Source organism: Panthera tigris, chromosome B2, assembly GCF_018350195.1.
Source record: "Panthera tigris isolate Pti1 chromosome B2, P.tigris_Pti1_mat1.1, whole genome shotgun sequence".
NCBI lineage: Eukaryota > Metazoa > Chordata > Mammalia > Carnivora > Felidae > Panthera > Panthera tigris.
The window spans coordinates 4,748,462-4,760,501 of NC_056664.1; the positions used below are offsets into that span (position 1 = coordinate 4,748,462).

The window sequence follows — 12,040 nt, forward strand, 5'->3', positions numbered from 1 at the left end:
AGTACAGAAATCTTAGTTAAATTTGAATTACAGATCAACAAAAGATTCTCAGCATATCTCAAATACTGTGTGAGATGTAGATACATTTTTTAAATGTTCTCTATTTATCTGATATTCGTATTAACTGGGGGCATTGTTCTCTCTGGCAACCAGGCCCTGAAATTTTGAGCTATAAGGAAATCCTTCCTCTTCGAAACATGAACACTTTAGCTGAAGTTTGGTTTGGTACACTGTGGCAGAGGTCGAGTGTTGTCGATCAGAAACATATATTTATTTTAAGTAGGCTGTACGCCCAACATGGGGCTTGAACTTAAGACCCTGAGATCAAGAGTCACATGCTTTACTGACTGAGCCAGCCAGGGGCCCCAAAAACATATATTTAGCAGTACGTTCTTTCCTTGTGTTGGCTCCCATTTGGATCTTCTCCAGCGAACCATCCCTGAAGACCACTTTATTCTCTTGGTTCTGTTGATCTGTCTAGACACGTGTCGTCTTAGGACATGGAACGTAACGTCACTATTCATTTATTCATTTATTTTTTTTAGCTTCATTTTTTTAAAATCACCTACTGAGGATGGTTACATATTTCCTTGGGTACTGAGTATTCATCTATTAGTGATTTTCCTTTTATATAGTTGGCGCTCAAGCCCCTCATTTAATTTGATCGCCAAGCAATGCACTTAAACTTAGTGAGATTAATTTTAATTTCACCATTTCGCAAACCTAAGTACAGTGTCTTTTCCACGTAGGTCTGTCAGATGCACAAAGCACAACTGGAGGTTGGATGTGAGCACCATGAAATACGTCAATCCCCCAGGCAGCTTCTGTCAAGACGAACTAGGTAAATGCCATCAGTGATGAGAAATATATTCTGCTGTGATCGTTACTGGCGTCCTTTTTTGTCAGCTTGTGTCTCTACTCTCACTTGAAGCTTTGGTGAGACGGGTGAGAGAGCGCCAGGTCCAACGAGAGGACATTTCCACGAGGTGGTGCCTAGGACAAGACTGTGACCAGCTAGGGTCGGGGGTGGGGGGCTATGACAGGTCTTTTGGAGGCCGTGTTTGTGAAGATACGCAAGATAGATGTTCGTGCACATGACACTCCGAACGATGATGATGAAACCTCACCTTTTGGGCTGGGAAAGAAAGTACTTCAAACCCCACAGCCCTTTCTGGCACCGATAAGAGGCTGCAGTGTGTGCGACTCTCAGTACACCCCCCTTCTACTTTCTGCTTCCCCTTCTGGAGCAGAAGGGCTTGTCTAAATATGAGTCACAAGGGCTTCAGTGGACTCATAAATGCGTTTCTGTTCTAACTTACTAACGCTGGGTTTTAACAGTAGAAACGTTACATGTTAGATAGGCTGTTTCAGAATGACTGCTGCGGGAATAACGTATAGTTGTGATCGGGTGGGGAGATCACAGAAAGCTTCATGCTCTCTCCTGTGTCATCAGTTTTGGCCTTGCCTGTTAGCCCCCCGTGCGCGCATGCTCACACATGCACACGCACACGCACACACACACACACACACACACACACAGAGTCTGGCACCTGTTAGCTCCCCATGTGTGCATGCTCACACACACACGCACAGACACACACGCAGTCTGGTGTTCATACAGACCCTTCCTAGACCTTCATCGCCTGCTTAAATTATGCCCCCATTCCTCTGAACCCTAAAACAAGGAACCCCCTTGAAGCGGGTGTCCACACTTGCTGTCTGCCCCTCCCCTTCCCACTGTGGTGGAGCTGCGGCCCCACCACGGCATGGACACGGCTCCTATCTAGGTCACCAGCCCCTTCCATGTTGCTCAATTCACTGGTCCCTTTTGTTGTCACGGTACCCAAAGCCAGCGGCATATAGCCCGGTGGCACAGTCCTTTCCCTCCTATCTGGGGAGCAGCGGTTTCTGCATTCTTTCCTATGTGCTACCTTACAGCTCTGTGGGTCACAGGGGCAGCACACGTCTCAGCGGCTAACACTATAGTGTCAGCAGAGCTGTGTCCCTTTCTGGAAGCTCTGGGGAAGGATCCATGTCCTTGCCTTTTCTAGCTTCTAGAGGCCCTCTTTGTCCGTCATCAGAGCCTTGCATCTCTGTGGCTTGTTTCTTTTTTTTTTTTTTTTTTTTAATTTTTTTTTTTTAATTTTTTTTTTAACGTTTATTTATTTTGGGGACAGAGAGAGACAGAGCATGAACGGGGGAGGGGCAGAGAGAGAGGGAGACACAGAATTGGAAGCAGGCTCCAGGCTCTGAGCCATCAGCCCAGAGCCTGACGCGGGGCTCGAACTTATGGACCGCGAGATTGTGACCTGAGCTGAAGTCGGACGCTTAAACGAATGAGCCACCCAGGCGCCCCTGGCTTATTTCTATAGTCACATCTCCCTCTGACTCTTCTGCCTCCTGCTTACAGGTTTTAGGATCCTTGGGATATATTGGGCACACCCAGATAATTCAGGATATTCTCCCTAGTTTAGGGTCAGCTGATTAGCAACCTTAATTTTGTTGGCAACTTTAATTCCCTTTTGCCATAGAAAACCTAATTTACCCATCGTTCCTGGGCATTAGAATGTGGACATGTTTGGAGGCCATAGTGCTGTCCTGTCCTTGTCCAGGTTGTCAGCTCCCACCTAGAATCCTTAGTTCTACAACCTTCCAAGTCTCATCTGCTGTACTATCCCTTAAGGAGGAGGAGGAGGAGTCAGAAGAGGCTTCCAAGGGGGCCTCTGAGGAAACCACCCAGAAAGGGGGCATTTTGAAGAAATACTGGAGGACCCAAGAATATCTGCCAAGAAAACCGAGAAATCAAACATAGAAGAAAGTACCACATCAAACAAACAAACAAATAAAAACTAAAATTCTGTTGCTTAAGAGGGGATAGCATGCATTGAAATCGTTAAAGAGCCTATTCTGAACCCAGACACCTGTCACCACTATAAAATGTCTTCAAGGCTTAAACAAAAACAAAAATCAAAACACTCTCCTGATTTTTATTCCGACCACACTAACTACTTTTCTCAGGCTTCTCTGCTGACTCATCCCCGGCCAGACTTTTGAATGTTGGAACGCCCTGGGACTGGGCTTACATCTCCCTACCTATAAGCTTCCCCTAAGGGATCCCATCTAACCCCGTCTTTACTCGGATGAGTCCAAGATCGTTCCCTCCAGATTTGAGCTCCTCCCTGAGCTGGCCACCTGCCCATCCGTATTTCCACACGGACCTGAGGTCGGGATCCCAAGCCAGCACAGCCAGGATAGCACTCTCCATGCCCGCCTCCCGCACAGCCTTCCCCATCTCCGTAAATAACGCCACACCAGCCCAGTTGAACAAAGCCTGGAAGTCGCTCTTGACTTTCCTGTTTCCGTAAACTCCCACATCCAGACCGTTAATCGGTTGCTTCTATGCCAGAGCATCTCAGAACCTCTGTACACCGTGTCCCTCTGAGCGCAAGTCTGTGCCCTCTGCCGTGTGGGCGGCCGCTCTGCTTCCTTGCTTGCCTTCTGCTGTCTGTCCATTCTGCTTACAGCACCCAGCCTGATGTCGTAAATATCCAGGTCGATTCACTTCGCTCCCCTGCTCAAAACTCTCCAGACAGCTTCCTCTCACACTTAAGAATGTGAACACCTTTGACCCAGCGATTTCACACCCAAGGCTGTATCCTCAGATACACTGATGTGTAATGTGTATCTTAATCACTGATGTGTTGAAAGCTATGGCTATAAGAATGTTCATTTACAGTACTTACAAAAAAAATTGGAAACAACTTAAACATTAGCAACAATTCTAGTATATCTAAGAGTGATACGAGTGAAAAACTGAAAGAATAGTACTGATTATAAAGCAAAATAGGGGGTGCGTGGGTGGCTCAGTCAATTGAGTGTCTGATTCAGTTTCAGCTCAGGTGGTGATCCCAGGGATCATGTGGGATCGAGCCCTGCGTCAGGCTCGACACTGAGGGTGGAGCTTGCTTGGGAGTCTGTCTCTGTCTCTCTCTCAATTAAAAAAAAAATTTAATTTCTTGAAATTAAAATTCTTTTAAATTTTTTGAAATTAAAAATTTTTTTAATTTTTTAAAATAAAAAGATTTAATTTTTTAAAATTAAAAAATTTTTAAATATTTTTTTATAAAGCTGAGTAAAGGTCATCAACATTACATATAGTAGGACCCAATTATGAAAAAGGACCATGTACCTAAGCGCATGCCGGCAGTATGGGTGGGGGCTGACTTACCACTGGTTACCTGTGGAGGGAGCTGAGCTGGGGGGCTTCCCACATGTGCCTCCAGACTGGGGGCTTTGAGTATGCTACCTCTATATCCTTTTTAGGCTCAGATGACTGTGACCCTAGCAGATAACATAGAATATCGGGGCCACTCTTGCTCATGTGTCTTAACGAGACCAACTCCAAATCACTTTTGAAAGAGTCTGACCTATATGGCCAGGTTCCCCCACGAGCAGAGGGGTCACTGACTAGGGTACGTACTTCTTTCCATTCACCGCCAACCGGACAGGATGTTGTTCTGGGCAGAGTTGCTGATTGCTTTGACTGGAAATGTTTCCTCCCGTGCCCCTCGAAGGGACGTCTGCACCCCTAACTTCTTTTGCCAGTAAACTCCCCACTCGTGTGTTGACCTGGCCCAGGAGGCCTGCAGATCGCTGTTATCAGGAACTGGTTACAAGTGCTGTACAAATACGGTGAGGTGAATTTGGCAGAAAACTGATAAACAAAAGTTTGCGCCTAATAAAGCGTTTGCCTAAGTGAAAGACCGGTAGACCGTTGCCCCTCGTGAGTCCGTAACCCACAAATCTAGAGCCGCTTAGGGTCTTATTCCAAACCTCTAACTCTTTTGGACAAGACCTGTGGAGAGACAGGATAGCAAAATGGTTAAGGGTGGAGGCAGTGGGGCCTGACAGCCTGGGTTCAGATCCTGACGCGCAAACACACAATTAAGTGACTTTGGGCGTATTTTCCATCTCTTGTGCTTTAGTTCCCTCAAATGGAGATGGTATCAGTGGTAGCTGCTTTCCCGGGTTGTTGTAAGGATTTTCAGGGTGAACATCTGTTAGATTCCCTCGGTACACGGGGCCTAATGATTTATCTGTACACGTATATCTGGGGTAATCTGCACGTGTCCCGCAGCCGGGGACCACAGGAGCAGGGAGGAGGGATTTCCCAGCAGCGGGAAGTTGGGTCCACTGGAAAACAGAACGATGATCTAGGAATTAACATGAGGGCTGATGTTCGCTGCCCGGCGGCCGGCAGGGTAGTGGAGGACTGGAGGCAGCGAGCCCCAGGCGGGTTCAGCCTTTGCTCAAAGGGACGAGACTGTGCGAGAATGGAAAGAGTGTTGACTGAGCCCACTCTTGGGCCCAGGGCTACCAGGGCAGTAGTGACATACGTCCTATGTATGCATTCCTGCTTGATAGATTTGGGTTGTTCCCACTTTTGGCCATGATGAAGGATGCTGCTCTGAACATTGCTGTACACATCTTTGTGTGGACATGTTTTCAGTTCTCTCGTTTATGCTTTGGAAAACAATGGCTGGGTCCTATGCTAACTCTGTGTTTGACTTTTTGAGAAAATGCTGAACTGTTTTCCAAAGCGCCGTGCCGTTCTGCGTTCCCGCCAGTGACATAGGAGGACTTTGATTTCTCCACATCCTCGCCAATACTTGCCATTGTCCATATTTTTTATTATAGCCATCCTAGTGGGTATGAAATGGTATTTCATTGTGATTTCGATTTGCATTTCCCTGATAACTAATGATGCTGAGCATCTTGTTATGTGTTCATTGGCCATTTTATATTTATATTATTTATATTTAAATCTTCTTTGGAGGAATCTATTCAGATCTGTTGCCCATTTGTAAATTGGGTTTTTGTCCTTTGATTATTAAGATATTAGGATGCTTTGTGTATTAGAGGTACAAGTCTCTTATCAGATAAATGATTTGCAATTATTTTTTGCCATATGTATATAATATATTTTTGTTTTGAGACAGAGAGAGTGAGCAGGGGAGAGGGACAGAGGGGGAGAGAGAGAGAGAGAGAGAAAGAGAGAGAATCTCCATGCTCAATGTGGAACCCGACACGGGACTTGATCCCACAACCCTGGGATCATGACCTGAGCCAAAATCAAGAGTCAGATGCTCAACTGACTGAGCCACCTGGGCGCCCCTGAAACACAAAATTTTTAATTTTGTTTAAAGTTTATTTATATATTTTGAGAGAGACAGAGACAGCGTGAGCAGCGGAAGGGCAGAGAGAGCAAGAGCGAGAGCGAGAGCGAGAGCGAGAGAGAGAGAGAGAGAGAGAGAGAGAATCCCAGGCAGGCTCCTCACCATCAGTGCAGAGCCTGATGCAGGACTCAAACTCATGAAACAGTGAGATCGTGACCAGAGCCAAAACTGAGAGGTAAACGCTTAATTCATTGAGAAGATCATATGGTTTTCCCCCTATGTTCTATTAATGTAGTGTATTATACTGATTGATTTTCAAATATTAAACCAGCCTTACATCTTTTGAATATTGAACCAGCCTAACATAAACCCCACTTGGTCATGGTTTTAATTCTTTTTTATGTTACTAAATTGGATTTGCTAATATATTTTTAAGGATTTTCAAGTCTATATTCATGAGGAATATTGGTCTGTATTTTGTGTGTGTGTGTGTGTGTGTGTGTGTGTGATATCTTTGGTTTTGGTATCAGGGTAATATTTCTCTCATAGGATGAGCTGGGAAGTGTTCCCTTCTCTTTATTGGAAGAGTTTGTGAATTATTGGTGTTGCCGCTTCTTAGACATTTGGTCAAATTCACCAAGGAGGCCATCTGGGCCTGAGCTGATCTTTGTGGGAATTTTTTTGATTACTGACCCAATTTTGTTGTTTGTTATGAGTCTCCTTAGATATTTTATTTTTTCCTGACCTGGTTTTGTTATTTGTGTCTTTCTGAAAATTTCTCCATTTTATCTGGGTTATCTAATTTGTTGATATAAAATGTTCATAGTCTTCCTTTTTGTTTTATTTCTGTAAGATCAGTCTCCTTTTTCATGCCTGGTTTTAGTAATTTGAGTCTTCTCTCTTCTTTCTTGGTCAGTCTAGCTAAAGGTTTGTAAATTTTGTTAATTATTTTAAAGAGCTAACTTTTGTTTTCATTGATTTTTCTCTTGGTTTCCTCTTTTCAATTTCACTTGTTTTGGCTCTAATTTTTTTTATTATTGCCTTCCTTCTGCTTGCTTTGGGTTTAGTTTGTTCTTCTTTTTTTAGTTTTTTAAGGTAAAAGGTCTTTCTCGTTTTTTACTATACGCTTGGACAGGTATAAATTTCCTTTTATGTACTGTTTTAGCTACGTTATGTTTTTGGTGCGTTATGTTTTTGTTTTTATTTATCTCAAAGTATTTTCTAATTTTTCTTGTGATTTCTTCCTTAAACCATTTATAAGTTTGTTGTTTGATTTCTACATATTTGGGAATTTCCCACCTTTCTTCCTTCATTTCATTGTAGTCAGAGAACATGCTCTGTGTGACTTTGATCCTTTTAAACTTATTGAAAGTTGTTTTATGGCCTAACATGTGGTCTATCCTAGAGAATATTCCACATGTAGTTGAGTTTTAGTTGGGCGGGGGTGTTCTGTATACGTCTGTTAGGTCTCGTAGGTTTGTAGTGCTGTTCAGGTGTTTGGTCTGTTGATCGTCTATCTCATCGTCCTATCTTCCAGTAATCTCTTTAGGCATACTTTTTTTTTTTTTTAAATCTTTATTTATTTTTGAGAGAGAGACAGAGTGCAAGAGGGGGAGGAACAGAGAGAGAGAGGGAGACACAGAATCCAAAACAGGCTCCAGGCTCCGAGCTGTCAGCACAGAGCCCAATGTGGGGCTTGAACTCACGAACTATGAGATCATGACCTGAGCTGAATACGGCTGCTCAACCGACTGAACCACCCAGGTGCCCCTAGGCATGCTTTTATAAAGAATTGTAATCATTCTGTATATTATTTTGTGTATTGTTCTTTTATTAATACTATGATTATTTAATAACTATGATTAGTTATCTTATGTCAGATTCTATACATACGTAATTTGAAAGCATGTTTACATCAAATATTAACTTATGTTCATTTATTTAGCCATTTCTCCATTGTTGGGATTTAGGCTGTTCATAGATTTACTTTTTGCCATTTAAATAAAACTATGGGCACAAAAACAGACACGCATGTCCATAGAACAGAAGAGGAAATTCAGAAACGAACCCACAACTAGATGGTCAACTAATCTTCAACAAGGCAGGAAAGAATACCCAATGGGAAAAGGACAGTGTCTTCAACAGGTGGTGTTGGGAAAAGCGGGCAGCAACATGGAAAAGAATGAAACTGGACCACTTACACCAGACACAAAAATAAATTTAAAATGGATTAAAGACCTTCATGTGAGACCTAAAATCATAAAAACCCTTGAAGAGAACACAGACAGTAGCCTTTTTGACATCAGCTATAGTAACATTTTTCAAATAGATGTGTCTCCTGAGGCAAGAGAAACAAAAGCAAAAATAAACTATTGGGACCACATCAAAATTAAAAGCTTCTGCACAGGAAAGGAAATAATCAACAAAATTAAAAGGCAGCCTATGGAATGGGAGACGGTATTATATACTACATACTTTTAATTTTGTTGCTAGTATATATATATATATATATATATATATATATATATATATACACACACACACATATATAACATACATATACATATATATATATACATATATAGTATATAATACCGTCTCCCATTCCATAGGCTGCCTTTTAATTTTGTTGATTATTTCCTTTCCTGTGCAGAAGCTTTTAATTTATAGTATATATATACATATAACTCAACACCCCAAAAACAAATAATCCAATTAAAAATGGGCAGAAGACATGAGCAGACATTTCTCCAAAGAAGACATACAATGGTCAACAGACACATGAAAAGATGCTCATCAACCCTTATCATCAGGGAAATGCAAATCAAAACTGCAATAAGGTATCATCGCACACCTGTCAGAAAGGCTAAAGTGAAAGATACAAGAAGCAACAGGTGTGGGAGAGGATGTGGAGAAAAAGGAACTCTTGTGCACTGTTGGTGGGAATACAAACTGGTGCAGCCTCCCCGGAGAACAGTATGGAGGGTCTTCAAAAAGTTAAAAATAGGGGCGCCTGGGTGGCGCAGTCGGTTAAGCGTCCGACTTCAGCCAGGTCACGATCTCACGGTCCGTGAGTTCGAGCCCCGCGTCAGGCTCTGGGCTGATGGCTCGGAGCCTGGAGCCTGTTTCCGAGTCTGTGTCTCCCCTCTCTCTCTGCCCCTCCCCCGTTCATGCTCTGTCTCTCTCTGTCCCAAAAATAAATAAAAAAACGTTGAAAAAAAATTAAAAAAAAAAACAAAAAGTTAAAAATAGAAGTATTCTATGATCCAGCAGTCACACTCCTGGGTATCTACCGAAAGAATACAAAAACACTGATCCAAAGGGATACATACACCCCTGTGTTTATAGCGGCATTATTGACAGTAGCCAAATAAGGAAGCAGCCCAAGTGTCCACCGATTGATGAATGAATAAAGAAGAGGTAGCATATATCTGCATACATGAATATTATTTAGCATAAAGAGAATGAAGTCTTTCCATTTACAACACCGTGGATGCAGCTAGAGAGTATAATGCTAAGCAAAATAAGTCAGCCAGAGAAAGACAAATACCATATGATTTTACTCATATGTGGCATTTAAGAAACAAGAGAAATGAGCAAAGGGGAAGAAATAAGAGAGAAAGAGAGAAACAAATCAAGAAACAGACTTAATTATAGAGAACCAACTGATGGTTGCCAGAAGGGAGGTGGGTGGGAGGAAGGGGTGAAACAGGTGATGGGGATTAAGGAGGGCACTTGTGATGAGCGCTGGGTGATCCATGACAGTGTTGAATCACTATATTATACACCTGAAACTAATATGATGCTGTATGTTAACTGGAATTAAAATAAAAACTTAAAAAACACAAATAGACAAAATTATAAATAAAACTATGATGTTTGTGCTTCAGAGCACCTTCTTGTATTTAGAGTCATTTCCATAAGATAGTTGAATTATTGACTGGCAAAAGGGTCTGGCTAACATTCATATATGTATATATACATATTTACCTGTGTCTAAGATCTCATACACCTCAGCATAAAGATAGGCTTTACATAGCCTAATAGCCTAAATGAAAAAGATAACATTATAAAAGTGACAGAAGAAATGTGGTGCCCTAGAGATTTTTGGCACTTTCTGACTCTTCAAACAACACTTCAAAAGTGTGTCTTAAAGGGAAAAAAATTGGGGAATCTGATTTTATCCACTGAAATGTTAAATATTTCTGCTGAATGAAGGACCCCATGGACAAAGTTAAAAGACATATAACAATTTGGGAGATTATTTTGCAATATTTATAACCAATAAGGGAATATTATCAAGCAAAGAGGAGGAAATTGACAAAGACAAAGATAGAAAACCCAATACAAAGTGAAGAAAGGATATGAACTAGCATTTTACAGAAGAAGAATTCCCAGTAAGGCTACTAAGCATGTGAAGATTTACTCAAACTCATTATCAGAAAGCTACAAAATAAAGCAATGAGGTGTTACTTTACATCTTTTGACTGTTAAAAAGTTAAAACCAAGATGACGTCAAAGGTCAGAGACACAGGGAGGTAGAAATCCATACATTGGGGGGCGTGTGGCTGGTGTAGCCATTCTGGAGAGTAATGTGACTCTGATTAGCCCATGGAGGTTTCTGAATACACTACCAGCCATCAATCCCATTCTTATTTCTATAAGGAAATCTCATTGTGTGAGAGTCTAGGGGTCAACCATCTGGAAAGGGAATTGCTAAAATGTGGTGGACCATGGAATATCAAACTGCAATTAGAAAAGTGGACTAGTTGTACACGTGGCAACATGAATGAATCCTAAAAACATGGTGCTGAGTGAGAAAGAGACTGGAGACCCAATGCCATTTATATAAATTAAGGATGCATACAAACAATAGAATGAACTTTCGCTTCAATGCTCAAATAGTGGCCTGTAGAAAAGGAAAGGGCAATGAGAGTGGGAAATAGAGAAACAGGGAATAAATAAATAAGAGCGGAGCTTTATCTAGACCAAATATAATGAATGTATCAGGAAATAAAAAGTATGATTAACACGTTTCTCTTCACTTGAGATCCTGACTAATGAATGGGTCCATCCTCTTTCCATCCATTCTTTAATATGCGTCGCACGTCCATCAACTTTTTGGAATGGACCAGTTTTTGTTCCTGCCAACCAGATGCCTTTTCTCCTCATACCTGAACAGCTCAGGGTTTTCTTAGTCTTTCTGACTTTTCTCATTGGAGGCAAAAGTAGCATCATTGTCTTAAATTGCATTTGTCTCTCAGATACGGTATTTTCCAAATGTGTTTGCTAATTTTCTTTGGTGTTAGAACTTGTTCATTCCACACTTCTGTCTATTCAGATTTTCCACCGGAATTGTTCCCATTGCTGTTAAACTTTACAGCCCTCCCTCTGATACTCTATCATACTTTCTCACCACTTGATTGCTTTCCTCTGTGTCTTTAATCGATTGGAATACTTAGCTAACCAATTGTCACAACACCCTTTGTTAGATAACCCTCTGTCTCCCTCCAGTTTATGATCCTTCCTTTTAAATATATTAAACACTTAATTAAGAGCCTCTTCTTGGCTGTTCTTATGTCAATGATTTAATTATTATACTTTTCTAATATGTTTTTGTTTTAATTCTTCATTATTCTTCCTTTTAAAAAGATTTTAGTGAATTCCATTTGTTTGTTCTTCTGGAGAAGTATTAAGTTATAACCCAAGTGACCTAGTTTTTATCAGTTTGTGGAGTCAGAAAGAGGATACCACCGCCCCACTGATAGATGAGGGGGTTGGCAGGTGTGGACATCTTCTTTCGGAGCCCATATGCAATCTGTCTTTGTGCAAGAGGCAGAGAGACCCTTACAGCACTTGCTTTG

At 41.6% G+C, this 12,040-nt stretch overlaps 1 protein-coding gene across 8 annotated transcripts in view; it reads left to right on the plus strand.

Moving 5' to 3' along the window:
- Positions 1–12,040, plus strand: part of LOC102967256 (cytidine monophosphate-N-acetylneuraminic acid hydroxylase) — a 334,461-nt gene that overhangs the window by 271,843 nt on the left and 50,578 nt on the right. For all 8 annotated transcript variants that reach the window (XM_042985584.1, XM_042985586.1, XM_015540452.2 and 5 more), the window contains one exon: positions 750–841. In XM_042985584.1, coding sequence (XP_042841518.1) covers positions 750–841 — 92 coding nt within the window. The remainder of the gene's footprint in view (positions 1–749; positions 842–12,040) is intronic.